Consider the following 15000-nt stretch of genomic DNA (forward strand, 5'->3'; position numbering starts at 1 on the left):
AGGTAACTCTTTACATGTTGACCAGTTATTATCTATCTTGCCCAAGGCTCGCCAAATTCGCCACCTGGGTCTTGGGGACATGGGGTTGACAAGGCTTCCTCCTGAACTACTGCGACATTCCCGTCATCTGCGCCATTTGAATATATCAGCTAATTATCTAACTTCACTGTCCACAGATGTATTGCACAATGCTCCACATCTTTATTCTCTCGACCTATCCATGAACGCAATTTGGGGATTAGATAGCATGCTGGTGGCCGCTATTAACGCAGCTAGTGAACTTAGAACTCTCCGTTTGGAAGGAAACCCATGGCAATGTGACACATGCCATATTCTACCTCTGTTGAGATGGCTCCAAGATGCTCCAGACCAAGAATCTGGCTGTAGTGAACCTAGGGTCTGGACATGCCTAAAGTGTGTGGGGCCTAAAGGAGTATCTGGTCTTGAACTAGCCCTCCTTCCTCATGGGGACTTACCTGAATGTCCCTATACCACTCCTCCGGCAGCTGCAATTTGGACAACTTGGGTTGAGCCCTCTTTGAATGCTATAACAGAAGAACCCCAGTTGCCGCGAGGACAACTGACTCGCTCTGAAGATGCAGACATAGGTTGGACACTTGAAAGAATGGTTAAAGAAGAATTGCATTTGGTAATTGTTGCTGCATGTGCCCTTGTTCTCTTGTTGTTAGCTCTAATTATTGCTGGTATTGTCCTATATAGTAGACATTCTGCCTTTTATTACACGTACGAAAATGATCCCGAGAAAAAGGAAAAGCTCATGAAATTCAAAGATAGCAAAACCAACAACAGTCCTGCATCGAAGACTCCCCTGAAAAAAAAAACATGATGCAACAATTACAACAATAGACGAGTTAACAGACATTGCAGGGTCTCAAGGAGTGATCAAGGATGACCAGAAACTTAATAACATTCCTAATCATAACAGCGTTTTGAACAGTACAAATTCGGTCAACCACTCCCCATACCCAAATCACATTAGTGCCCTTAACACCCCGCCAGACGTCAGCCGCGTCTCCCCAAGCAACAATGGCTTTCACCCACTAAACCATATCCCATCAGGTAACTCAAACCAAGACCAGTGCGTCCCACAGGAAAACCAGACGGACAGTGCAGCTCTTTAGCATAGGACTGGTGCCAATAGTGAGCTAATCAAAGAAATTACACTGTAAATGAGAAAAGTGCTTTAATATGTGCATTGACATGCTACCGATACAGGTGATGATTGCATTTATCACTCCGCTATATCTAATGCTTCCTGAACTGGTAGGGCTGTGAAGACTGTGGGAATGCGTCAGACATTTTACTATAGATTGGGCCAGTCTCTCGTACTCACAGTTCGCGTGAAATTCATCCATCTATATGCGAGGGAAAGAGAGAAACAAAACTTATGTCATTTATTTTGTAAAATGCTCTTAATGGAAGTGGTTAGTATCAATGTAACGACATGAAGCATATTAAAAAAAAAAATGCGAAAAGCAAAGCTCTAGACTTCGTTATTAAGGAAAAAAGAGATTTTGAAGAAAACGAAACCATGTCATGAACATGCATTGAACAAAACTGAAAGAAAATGTTGCATGAATAATTATATATCTGAGAGCACTATTTAATGGTTAAACGACCTTTTGTAAATTGATTCGTTCTTGGGACCATAGAATGTTTGTAAGGTGAAGCATATATGGATAGGTACGGTGGGTCGTCCGCGACCCCGAGCGTCAAAAAAAAAACAGGTTTTTCTCACGTGATTCACCCCCGTGACTGACTTTGTGGGTGATCGACCTGCTGTAGGTGTCTCGCCTACACGCTCTAGTAGTGTCCAGATGTGCATTGCTGTAGCTGTACTCCTTCCCCGATTTCTGAGACGTGTCGGGGTCGAGCGCGACCGAGTTTACCCTTCTAAGGTAATTTGCATAATTATCAAAGTTATTACGTATTATGAAATTGTCGTAGAATGGTGCAACTTGTATAGGTTATCAGTTGTGGAAAGTCTTGGTGGATTATTTGGCTACCATGTGCATGATTTTTTTTTTAGTTAAAATGTCGTTCATCACCACGAGGACCATTTAACCGCGAGTGCCCCTTTTTCATTTTTTATCATTTTTTTGCCAAGTCATTTTTTCCGTAAGATATTGCTGAATAGTGTCGTAAAACCTTTGCTTTTTTAGTGTTGGAAAGTGTGTCTAGATGATCTGGCTACCCATACGTGACTTTGTTTTTGTTAGATACGACGTAGTTCTTGGTATATTGGGTATTTAACTGCGGTTGCCAATTTCTGTTTTTTTCCAATATTTGTAAAAATTTACTACGTAGTAACGAATTGCCGTATATTATTGATTTTTTTTCATGTTTATGTGTTAGAAAGTGTGCCTTGATGGTTGGGCTAACACGTGCATGTCTTTTTTTTTATCTGAGATGCCGTATATTAGAATGTTGGGCATTTTACCGCGAGTGCCCCTTTTTCATTTTTTTTCATTTTTTTGCTAAGTCATTTTTCCGTAAGATATTGCCAAATAGTGTCGTAAAACTTTTGCTTTTTTAGTGTTGGAAAGTATGTCTAGATGATCTGGCTACCCATGCGTGACATTGTTTTTGTCAGATACGACGTAGTTATTGGTATATTGGGTATTTAAATGCGGTTGCCAATTTCTGTTTTTTTCAATATTTGTAAAAATTTACTACGTAGTAAGGAATTGCCGTATATTATTGATTTTTTTTTTCATGTTTATGTGTTAGAAAGTGTGCCTTGATGGTTGGGCTAACACGTGCATGTCTTTTTTTTTTTTATTTGAGATGCCGTATATTAGAATGTTGGGCATTTTTCCGCGAGTGCCCCTTTTTATTTGTTTTGCATTTTTTTGCTTAGTCATGTTACCGTAAGGAATTGGCAAGTAGTGTCGCAAAACTTATATTTTTAAAGTGTTGGAAAGTGTTTCTAGATGATCTGGCTACCCATGCCTATTTTTTTTTTAGCCAGATATAGCGTATATATAGGTATGTGTTCGATTTTCCTGTGATTGCCATTTTTTTCGTTTTTTTTTTCCATTTCTTTCAAAATTACTACGTACTAAGGAACTACCACAGAGTAATGATTCATTTATATGTTTATTTGTCGGAAAATGTGCCTTGATGGTTTGCCTAGCACGTGACTGAATTTTTTTTTTCTGAAATGCCGTATATTAGAATGTTAGCCATTTTTTCGCGAGTTCCCCTTTTTATTTGTTTTGCATTTTTTTGTTTAGTCATGTTACCGTAAGGAATTGGCAAGTAGTGTCGCAAAACTTATATTTTTATAGTGTTGGAAAGTGTTTCTAGATGATCTGGCTACCCATGCCTATCTTTTTTTTAGCCAGATATGGCGTATATATAGGTATGTGCTCGATTTTCCTGTGATTGCCATTTTTTCGTTTTTTCCCATTTCTTTCAAAATTACTACGTACTAAGGAACTATAACAGAGTAATGATTCCTCTAGATGTTTATTTGTCGGAAAATTTTGTTTACTTCTTTTTTGATTGAATATCATCAAATTTTTTTAGCTAAAATATTATATTGTTTTACATTTTTTTTTTCGATTTTATTTCCCTTCAAAAATTTTTTTTTGGCTCAGAATTTTAATTTTATAGTCGTAAAATAATCGACAATTATCCAGCAACCCACCATACAATTTTTATGCATATCCAAGAATAATTAGATTAGTAAATAACACCTTGAAATTGACATACCCTTCCTACATTTCAAGTGGCAGATTAGGGAGTCTGAGTCAGTGTGGTTGGCGGCCATTTTGTGGACATATCCGAAGCGTAAGTTGCCCTATCTATATATATTCTTGTTCCCTATAGAATTTGTGATATTTTGGTATATTTTTACCTGCATAAATATCATATTATATATTAAATATATGTATTTTTTTACGAAATTTCTAAGTACTCAAAAAATTACCTTTAGATATGGCCCCTGATATAAATGTAATTTACAAAATAATGAAGATTTTTTTACATATTTCTATTTTAGGATAACATATGTTTATTCCCTAAAAAAATTAGCCACTTCCTATTTCATTTGGGTACCCAAACAAATTCATGAAATTTGGAAAAATATTTTTGGCCAAAAAAAGTTACCCTTTTTTCTCATTTCAGATCTTCACCTCCATGGGTCTGACTATATCCAAAATACATCAAGATGTGTCCTAAACATTCAAGAATCAATTCCTAAAAGGATTTGTGTATATATGTATAAACTTTTTTTATGAATTTTTATGTAAGGTCTTTTTTTCTACTTAATTTTTTAAAATATTTATAATAAATAGTTTTTCTGCAGATGAGTAGTATTTCTCTTTACAGTTGTTTTAAGCATTCATTGAAGTTTTTTTTGGCAAAAGAAAAAAGGAGGTTACTGTAAAAACTGATTTTTCAAGAATTTTTTTTGGCGTCGGGGTCGCGCGCGTCCGAGTATACCCTTAAAGGGGTGTCCGAGGAGCGTACCTATCCAGGGTTAAGGTTTCTGCGATTTGTTCAAAGTTCTGGAAGAAAACCTCAGGATCTTTCTCGTTGAAATCAGGTACAAGCCTACTTGCTTTAAAAAGTTCAAACGTAGCAGGGAGTGTGGCTTCCTTTCTCTTACCTGAAGAAAGCTCCTGGAGTTTTATCTGGTGTCTTATCTCTGCTTCTCGTTCCTTCTCTCTTGCTTCTGCTGTCTTCTCTTCTAGATAGAGCTCCCGTTCGGTCGTTTCCTTCTTTTCCTTCTCTCTTGCTTCTCGTTCTTTCTCTCTCGCTTCTGCTCTCTTCTCTTCCAGATAAAGGTCACGTTCGGTTTTTCCTTCTTTTCCTTCTCTAACTGCAATTGAAACCTTATTTTCTCTACTTCTGTATCTACTGAAACAGGCGTAAGTACTCCTGCTGCAATTCTGAGTGCTTGTACTTCTTCATCATCTGCAATAATCTCTTGGTTTATTAAATAATCTAAAATATTACTCAGTAATCTAGCCTTCACATAAGCAGGATCAACCACAATGTTACATTTTGCTGCTAGGTCACGCTGATCCTGTTTAGTAGAATACCTGAGCGTAGATAATTACTCTTTGGGGTTTCCATCAAAGCTCTCTAGATTAAAAGGCATTTTTGAACAAGGTTTAATTACTCACTACAAAACACTTATGTAAATACAACAAATTCTACCTACCTAACAATGAATGGCTGACTAAACGCGAATATATTAACTCAAAGTTAATCATTCCAGACAGTATTCGTATTTCTAAAATAAAGTTATCAGTAGCTACACATACATTGCTCCTAACGTAAACTAATGTAACAAGTTATATTCACTACCGAGAATCTATAATGATAAATTTAAGGTAACTGCAGCCCAACGCTATTACTGTATTTATAATAGAACGCTAGCAGACAGCGAGAAAAGTATTCAAATACGAATAACTACTGCTAGTTACAGAATGGTAATTATCTACAGATTTATGCAGTAACCTGGCTAAACCACATGTCTAATCTTGTGGAGTTAAACTAGCACAATTTGGTAATTACAGAAAGTCTGGAATCACGGAGTGTTCGAGGTACACTAAAAGTGTGAGAATGAACTAAAACTTCCGCAATGAGAAGACTTTAAAAGGAGTAGAGTGGATTTTGCTGATCCAAAGGTCGGGAGCTAAGCAACGATGTGCAAGGTAACGCAATATTAACGTAACTTATCACTTTATATGATAGCGAGGGTCACCTTTATTTTGGAAAATATTAACGAGGCGGGCATAAGGGGTGATATACGCAGAGGTCCCTGTCAATTAACACTTGTTATTGACTTATCCTTCAAAAATACTTTACCTTGGTTCAAGGAGAGATGAGGTGTATTCTTGCCTGGTAACTAATGTCAAACATAGTTTAATGAAAGCGAAGAACAGCATAGCGTGGCACTAACTACAAATTAATGAAGCACAATATCTGGACATCGTTCACCAACAGTTCTTAAAAATTCACCAAAAATATTTCAACAGTTTATAGTCGCACAACAGATTTGGAATCCCGGACAAGCCCCCAAATTATGACATGCCTAAGCTAAATGTCCTCGTATTCAGTGGTAAATACTTTAGCTTAAAGATGGCTTTAGCTAACATCCAGTAGGAAGCATAATAAAAATAATATTCCACCAAAATAAAATCTAATCATTGTGAAACCATGGTCGGGTGAACGAAACTCAGCAATCTCTTAAAATTATTAATTACTAATTATATAAATTAACATGATTTACTTAACATTTATACATGAACGAAATAGTTTCAACAAAACACTTCACTATAATAATTAATCATATGGCAAATAGTTCAATAATTCAACACAATTCAACATATCTAAATAACAAAATACACTTAGTAATAGGAGAAAGACCCACGAACACTGTCTTCAGAACAGGAAGAATACACCTAACTTAACAAGAAATTTGAAGTACCAAAGTAAACAAAATGAAGAACATAAAGGAGGAATAATGGGAAAAGAGACTTTGCTCTGGACAAGGAAGGATGAAAAGTGAAGAAAGCAATCAACAGAGGGCGTGCATAAAGAAAGTAAGAAAATACTAAAAACAGTTTATAATATTCAATATGTACAATAGTGGAGTGAAAGCATGACAATTCCCCCCCCCCCCCCCCCCACTAAGATGGGTCCATAACGGTGGATCCAGCTGAAGATGCTGATGGAAGGCGTGACAAGGTGTCTGCAATGGTGTTGTTGGTTCCATTGATGCTTTGAAGCTGAATAATAAAGGTGCCAAGGATGTAAGACCACCGCAAGAGTTTCAGATTTTTGAGTCTGGCACGGTTGAGGAACGTGAGAGGTCGGTGATCAGTAAAGACAATGACCCGACGATGACCTTCAAGATAAGGTTGGAAGTGTTGTAAAGAAGCTACGATCGCGTAAAGCTCCTTCTCCACGGTAGCCCATCTGGTTTGTGCTCCTCTGAAAAATCTCGAGTGATAGGCTACTGGTAGGTAATGCAGTGTTGGAATACAGCTGGTGTCATTAGGAGCATAAGATTGCAGAAGTACAGCTCCATAACCTGTGCCACTGGCGTCTACCTGTAATAAAAAATTCCTTTGAGAAGTCTGGTGCCCTTAAAATTGGTTTAGAGATCAAGATACCTTTAAGCTGATTGAAAAGATTGTCTAATTCCTTGGTCCAAACAAAGGTTACTTTGTTAGATAGTAGTGCATATAATGGAGCAGCAAGAATTGCGAAATTTTTAATGAATTTGGAATAATAAGAGATCATACCTAAAAAGGTCTTAAGTTGAGATTTTGAAAGGGGTACAGGTATATTCATTACACTCTCAATATTGGCATCTTTTGGCATTATTTCTCCACTGCCCAAATAATGACCAAGGTATACAACCTTAGCTTGCCCAAATGAGCTCTTGGCTAAGTTGATGGTGAGACCTACGGTACGTAGTCGTGTAAACAGTTTTGAGAGTGTGTGCAGATGTTCCTCCCAAGTCATGTTTGCTATGACTATATCGTCCAAGTATACATAGACATTAGGTAAATCTCTGATTACCTCTGCCATCAGCCTCTGAAATGTAGCAGGGGCATTAGAGAGCCCAAAAGGCATAACCACATATTCAAATAGGCCAAAGGGTGTTACAAAAGCAGAGATTGATTGGGCCTTTGGGGTCAGTTTTACCTGATAGTACCCTTTTAGTAAATCAATCTGAGTCAAAATCTTTGAATTACTTATATTGTCTAAAATATCATTGATCCGTGGCAAAGGAAAAGAATTTTTAATGGTGACCTTATTCAGTCTGCGGTAGTCTGTACATAGTCGTAACTTACCGTTTGCTTTAGGTACAAGTATACAAGGTGAAGCCCAAGGGGAGGTACTTGGGACTGCTAACTTATGATCTATCAAGTACTGTACCTCTGACCTTAAGATTCAAGCTTCTTTCCTATCGCTCTGTAAAATGGTTGTCTGATGGGCTGTGTTCCCGGCTCCAGCAAGATGTCATGTTGAATCAGGTTACAGGTTCCTGGATCATCAGTGCACAAGTCCTGAAAACTGGTGAGTAAGGAGTTTAGTGCTTTGCTTTCATTTGTAGACAAGTGTGATAAGAAGGAGTCAAGCTTACCCATTATCTCAGAGTTAGTTAAATCACTAATAGTTATCAGTTCTGGTTCTTCATCAGGGTCTTCATTAGTAGTAACAACAGGATAGTCATCTTTAGACCTAAGAGTTGAGGTAGTCACCAATGTTACTCGAGGTGGTCCACTATTTACTCTACTTTGGTACCGCTTCAACAAGTTCACATGAACTAATTGTGTGTCCTCCCTCCTATCTGGGGTACTAATTACATAGTTTACCTTAGAAAGACGATCTAGGACTGTATATGGGCCGGCAAACTTCTCTCTCAATGGAGCTCCTGGAATTGGATGGTATAAAAGTACCTGGTCACCTTTCTGGAACTCCCTTAACCTGGCTTTCTTGTTCCCCTGTTGCTGCATTACTTGTTGCGAGGAAAGGAGGTTAGAACATACCAAATCATTTATCTGATGAAACTTACTTTTAAGGTCTTTAATATATTGCAACGTGTTAGTAGTCTCCTCTGGTTTCGGATGCAAAATATTTTCTTTCACCATACCCAATACAGTTCGTGGTCGACGACCAAACAATGCCTCAAAGGGAGATATCCCTGTGGAATCGTGTGGAGTGCATCGAAAAACATATATTAGGAGATCGAGGTCCTCATCCCAATGATTTGCCGTTTCACTGCTGTACTTACGCAAAAGGTTCTTCAAGGTTTGATGGAACCTTTCCAGGGCACCATTTGTCTGTGGATGATATATAGAGGAGTTAACATTATGAATATTCAATGTATGCATAGTTTGTTTGAAGACATGGCTTGAAAATTAGTTCCCTGGTCACATTGTAACTCATAGGGAAATCCTAAAACAGTGAAAACCTTCCTAAGGTTAAGTAATATAGTCTTTGCATTTATGTTTTTGATTGCAAATGCCAAAGGGTACCTTGAAGTGGGACACATAGCAGTCAGTATGTATTCATTCCCTCTCTTAGTCTTTGCTAAGGGACCAACGCAATCTATGATGAGATTGTAAAAAGGAGTTTTGGGTACTAGTACGTTCTGGAGTGGTGCTGGCGGGATTCTCTGGTTAGGTTGACCTGTAACCTGACAATGGTGACATGAAGCAACATAGCTCTTAATATCTTTACCAAGGCCTGGCCAATAATAGTCTTCACTTACTCTTTTGTAGGTCTTGTTGACCCCTAAGTGGGATTCTGCAGAATGAGCGAGGTCTAACAAGGAAAGTCTTAGAGGTTGAGGAATGACTATTTGGTGGCAATCCCTCCAAGTATGGTTAGAATTAATCTGTGGCGACCTGAAATGCCTGCAGAGAATACCTTTATTCACATAAAAATATGGCAATTTTGGATTTTCATCTGGAATTCTCACCTTTTTCCAAAGTTCACTATGGCTGGGGTCCTCTTTCTGTAGCTCGGTAAACTCTTTCTTACCTACGTTCACCAAGTCTAAGGCCTCCATAGTTCTTCCAGTAGTTTTACTCTCACTTTTCAAGTGTCCTGCCCTGGATGTATTCCTAGTCACAACCCGAGTTATAGCTGGTGGAGATTCTATGGACTTACTTTCTTCTTGGATTACGAAATCAGGATCTGAAATAATAAAATTAGTTTTCACCTGTGACCCTGCTAGATCATTACCCAAGATCAGCTCTACTGGAGAACACTGCAAGGCTTGCTTTAACACAGCTACTTTAGCCTTTCCTGTAAAGTAAGGACTAACAATTTCCACTTCAGCAAGAGGCAGAGTCCTGGAAGAGGTTAAATCTGAAATGGTTACAAACTCCCTAGTGTAAGTTAGATTCTTCGAACCTAAGTCTGCCAATATAGACTGAGAGGAACCAGAGTCTCTGAGGCACTTCAGTGAAGTACCATTCACAGTAACATCACAAATAAATCCTTCAAACGGCTGCAACCCTTCCATCGGAGTAGTCACATGGCATGTGCTCCTTGAATGGACATTTTTACCTTCTTTTGCTTTTGAAGTTTTGCACTGGGGAAGTGGACAATTTTCAATAGTGTGGCCCTCTTTCTTGCAGTAAGTACAGGATACCTGGGGAGATTTGGAAAAGGAAGGAGATGATTTGTTAGTTTGACCCTTTTGTGATTTATGGATTAAGTGGTAATCATCGGCGAGACTAGCTGCCTTCTTTACCAGTGTTTCACCTTTAAAATGAATGAAGGTTGAGATATGAGTAGGCACTTTCCTCAAAAATTCTTCTAAAAGAATCAAATTCTTAAATGATTCGAAGTTATCAACACCTCCTCTTTCTAACCACTTATTCAACTGCCTATTTTTGACAATACAAAATTCTACAAAAGTTTGGTTGAAAGTTTTAACAGAATTTCTAAAATTTTGTCTGTACCCTTCTATGGTAATGGAGTACGCATCCAAGATAGTTTTCTTTAACACACTATAGTCATTTTCACTTACCAGTTGTGAAGCAACAAATGCAGTTTTACCCTTCACTTTGTTCCTGATGAGCAAAGACCAGAATTCTACAGGCCATTTTAAGGTTTCTGCGATTTGTTCAAAGTTCTGGAAGAAAACCTCAGGATCTTTCTCGTCGAAATCAGGTACAAGCTTACTTGCTTTAAAAACTTCAAATGTAGCAGGGAGTTTGGCTTCCTTTCTGTTACTTAAAGAAAGCTCCTAGAGTTTTATCTGGTGTCTTATATCTGCTTCTCGTTCCTTCTCTCTTGCTTCTGCTCTCTTCTCTTCTAGATAAAGCTCCCGTTCGGTCGTTTCCTTCTTTACCTTCTCTAATTGCAATTGAAGCCTTATTTTCTCTACTTCTGTATCTACTGGAACAGGCGGAAGTACTCCTGCTGCAATTCTGAGTGCTTGTACTTCTTCATCATCTGCAATAATCTCTTGGTTGATTGAATAATCTAAAATATTACTCAGTAATCTAGCCTTCACATAAGCAGGATCAACCACAATGTTACATTTTGCTGCTAGGTCACGTAGATCCTGTTTAGTAGCATACCTGAGCGTAGATAATTCCTCTATGGGGTTTCCAACAAAGCTCTCTAGATTAAAAGGCATTCTTGAACAAGGTTCAATTACTCACTACACAACACTTATGTAAATACAACAAATCCTACCTAGCTAGCAATGAATGGCTGACTAAACGCAAATACATTAACTCAAAGTTAATCATTCCAAACAGTATTCGTATTTCTAAAATAAAGTTATCAGTAGCTACATGTACATTGCTCTTAACGTAAACAAACGTAACAAGTTATATTCACTACCGAGAACCTATAATGATAAATTTAAGGTAACTGCAGCCCAACGCTATTACTGTATTTATAATAGAACGCTAACAGACAGCGAGAAGAGTATTTAAATACGAATAACAACTGCTAGTTACAGAATGGTAATTACCTACAGATTTACGCAGTAACCTGGCTAAACCACATGTCTAGTCTTGTGGAGTTAAACTAGCGCAATTTGGTAATTACAGAAAGTCTGGAATCACGGAGTGTTCGAGGTACACTAAAAGCGTGAGAATGAACTAAAACTTCCGCAATGAGAAGACTTTAAAAGGAGTACAGTGGATTTTGCTAATCCGAAAGGTCGGGAGCTAAGCAACGATGTGCAAGGTAACGCAAGATTAACGTAACTTATCACTTTATATGATAGTGAGGGTGACCTTTATGATGGAAAATATTAATGAGGCGGGCATAAGAGGCGATATACGCAGAGATCCCTGTCAATTAACACTTGTTATTGACTTATCCTTCAAAAATACTTTACCTTGGTTTAAGGAGAGATGAGGTGTATTCTTGCCTGGTAACTACTGTCAAACACAGTTTAATGAAAGCGAAGAACAGCATAGCGTGGCACTAACTGTACAAATTAATGAAGCACAATATCTGGATATCATTCACCAACGGTTCTTAAAAATTCACCAAAAACCTTTCAACAGTTTATAGTCACACAACAGATTTGGAATCCCGGACAAGCCCCCAAATTATGACAAGCCTAAGTTGAATGTCCTCGTATTCAGTGGTAAATACTTTAGCTTAAAGATGGCTTTAGCTAACACTCAGTAGGAAGCATAATAAAAATAATATTCCACCAAAATAAAATCCAATCAGTGTGAAACTATGGTCGGGTGAACGAAACTCAGCAATCCCTTATTATAATTATTAATTACTAGTTATACAAATTAACACGAATTACTTAGCACTTATACATAAACGAAATAGTTTCAACAAAACACTTCACTATAATAATCAAACATATGGCATATGGTTCAATAATTCAACACAATTAAACATATCTAAATAACAAAATACACTTGGTAATAGGAGAAAGAGCCACGAACACTGTCTTCACAACACGAAGAATACACCTATCCTAAAAAGAAATTTGAAGTTCCCAAGTAAACAAAATGAAGAACATAAAGGAGAGATAATAGGAAAAGAGACTTTGCTCTGGACAACGAAGGATCAAAAGTGAAGAAAGCAATCAACAGAGGGCGTGCATATAGAAAGTAAGAAATTACTAAAAACAGTTTATAATATTCAATATGTACAATAGTGAAGTGAAAACTTGACAATATATATATATATATATATATATATATATATATATATATATATATATATATATATATATATATATATATATATATATATATATTATTCTTCGTCTAAAGCTTTTCCTGCTATGCAGGGTCGCTATTTCTAGAGAGCCGTTTCCAAGTTCTTCTATCCCTGATGTCCTCCATTTTGAGATCTTTCTCCTCCATATCTGCTGTTACACACTCTATCCATCTTCTCTTTGGTGTCCCCCTCCTCCTCCTACCTGGAACCTCCATATCCAGCATCCTCCTCCCAAAATACTCCTGGTCTCTCCTCATTACCTGCCCAAACCAGTGTAGTCTCTTTTTTTGGATTTTCTTTGACACCTCTGTAATCTTTGTTGTTCCCCTTACCAAGTCATTCCTAACCTTATCCAGTCTCGTAACCCAGCCATCCATCTTAACATTCTCATCTCTGCAACATTCATTTTCTTCTCAAAGATCTTTTTCATGGGTCAGGTCTCTGCACTATATGTCATGGCAGGTCTGACTACAGTTTTATGTACCTTTCACTTTAACTTTCAGTTTATTCTTCGATCACACAACTCTCCCGACACTCTTTCCCAATTATTCCATCCAGCTTGAATTCTACTATTCACCTCCGTTTGGAGTTTTGCTGTTTCCTCCACATATGACCTTAGGTACTTGAATTTTTCTTTCCTCTTTACTATTTCACCCCGCAAATGTATATCATTTAATTGGTTCTACCGGTTGCAAAACATGTACTCTGTTTTAGTTCTACTGATCTTTAACCCTCTGCTCTCCAATTTCTCTCTCCTTCTCTCCAGCTTTCCCTCCAATTCTTCTCTGGTTTCATCACACAGAACTATATCATCTGCAAAAAGCATGATACATGGTGACTGTTCCCTCACTCTTTCAGTAATTACATCCATTACTATATTAACACTCGTTCTTATTTGTGTGCCTGCTCCTTCATACATATTTCTAATCAGTCTAACATATTTCTCTGGTGTTCCCCTCTCTCTCAAACATCTCCATATCTCCTGCCGTGGAACTCTATCATAAGCCTTCTCTAAGTTAATAAAAATGGGTTCTCTTATATGACGAACATGTTCCTAAGGTATCACCTTTTAATATGCCCTTACATACGTAAGGCCCACTTTACTTGGAAGCCTTTCTTTAAATCTTGCGCTTAAGCCACAGGAATAGATTTAAGAACCTCTACACTCAGACTAGAATATGGTAAGATGGACTCCGACTATTTATTGTCTTTGCTAAATAATTTTGCCGAGCTAACAATCTGTCCCTGCATTCTATACAGACCGGAGACAGTCGTTTCCATATAACTTTTTTAAGGAACAAAACTGGACATGCTGCAAGAAGATCCAAATGTGTAATGGTCATCTGGTAATACTTTGTTTCTGATCTTGGTTAAAACACCAAATACAGACTTTGTAGGATCAAGATCCTCTCAATGCTGGATAGTAAGGGAATACAATTTTAATTCCCTAATGTCTTCAAATAATTCTCTTATTTTTTCTCGGTTACTTTTCAGTAGTTAGCTTCTTGCTGTGGGAAATCATATTATGGCATCTTGCATTGATTGAATCTGGTGGTATGTGCTGTGCATAACATTTTTTAAACTTGTCACAAATGTAACGATATTCTGTAGTTCTTTCCATTGCATAACATTTTATTACTTTGCCACTATGCTCTCTGAACTGGTTGGAATGTGTCCTTGATATCCAATGAATATTGAACCTAAATGACAAAGGTAAAAAAAAATTTCTTTTGTGAAAGGTCGCAACCTTACCACGAGTTCCAAGAACCTTCAGCCATGAACTTTTTTTATTATTATTATTATTATTATTATTATTATTATTATTATTATTATTATTATTATTAGTATTATTATTATTATTATTATTATTATTATTATTATCCTTTCTTCTGGAGTGGTTCCCTTCTATGGTGAAACGTCGCTACCTCATCACAAAAGCCAAAAATGTTTTGTTTAGTTTTTGTGATTATTTTTTTTTTATTTTAATTCTTCCTTTCTTTTTTTTGCATAAATTCTATTTTCAACTACTTGATGACAGGGGCTTGGGTCAAGATTTTACTAATTGACTTTACTTCCAGGAAAAATGTCTTCTTGTCAGATTCTCCATGGAATACGAATTGCACTGGACTAATGAATTATCATCATCATCATCATCATCATCTCCTACTCCTATTGATGCAAATGGCATCGGTTACATTTTGCCAGTTATCTCTATCTTGAGCATTTGAATCAATGCTTCACCATTCATCATCTCCTACTTCACTTTTCATTGTCCATAGCAAT

General features: G+C 37.2%; 1 protein-coding gene and 1 pseudogene across 1 annotated transcript; one reads left to right on the top strand and one right to left on the bottom strand.

The window, feature by feature from the left end:
• LOC137638289 (platelet glycoprotein V-like) overlaps window positions 1–1377 on the top strand; it is a 27703-nt pseudogene extending 26326 nt beyond the window's left edge.
• Window positions 1378–6680: 5303 nt separating this feature from the next.
• Window positions 6681–13588, bottom strand: LOC137631961 (uncharacterized). The gene is made up of 3 exons (XM_068363951.1): window positions 13568–13588; window positions 7287–10753; window positions 6681–7091 (listed from the first exon to the last, which is right to left on the bottom strand). Exons 1-2 carry the CDS (start codon window positions 13586–13588, stop codon window positions 8873–8875), a joined length of 1902 nt encoding a protein of 633 aa, XP_068220052.1. The 3' UTR covers window positions 6681–7091; window positions 7287–8872.
• Window positions 13589–15000: the final 1412 nt, after the last annotated feature.

The sequence above is a fragment of the Palaemon carinicauda genome, chromosome 3, assembly GCF_036898095.1.
Source record: "Palaemon carinicauda isolate YSFRI2023 chromosome 3, ASM3689809v2, whole genome shotgun sequence".
In the NCBI taxonomy this organism is placed as follows: Eukaryota; Metazoa; Arthropoda; class Malacostraca; order Decapoda; family Palaemonidae; genus Palaemon; species Palaemon carinicauda.

What these genes read in the sequence shown, in the direction of transcription:
- LOC137631961 (XM_068363951.1), bottom strand. Translation starts at nt 13,588, where the DNA reads ATGGATGTAATTACTGAAAGA. An exon ending in TGGATGTAATTACTGAAAGA is followed by an intron (nt 10,754 to 13,567) that starts GTGAGGGAACAG and finishes ATAAAACTCTAG; the next exon opens with GAGCTTTCTTTAAGTAACAG.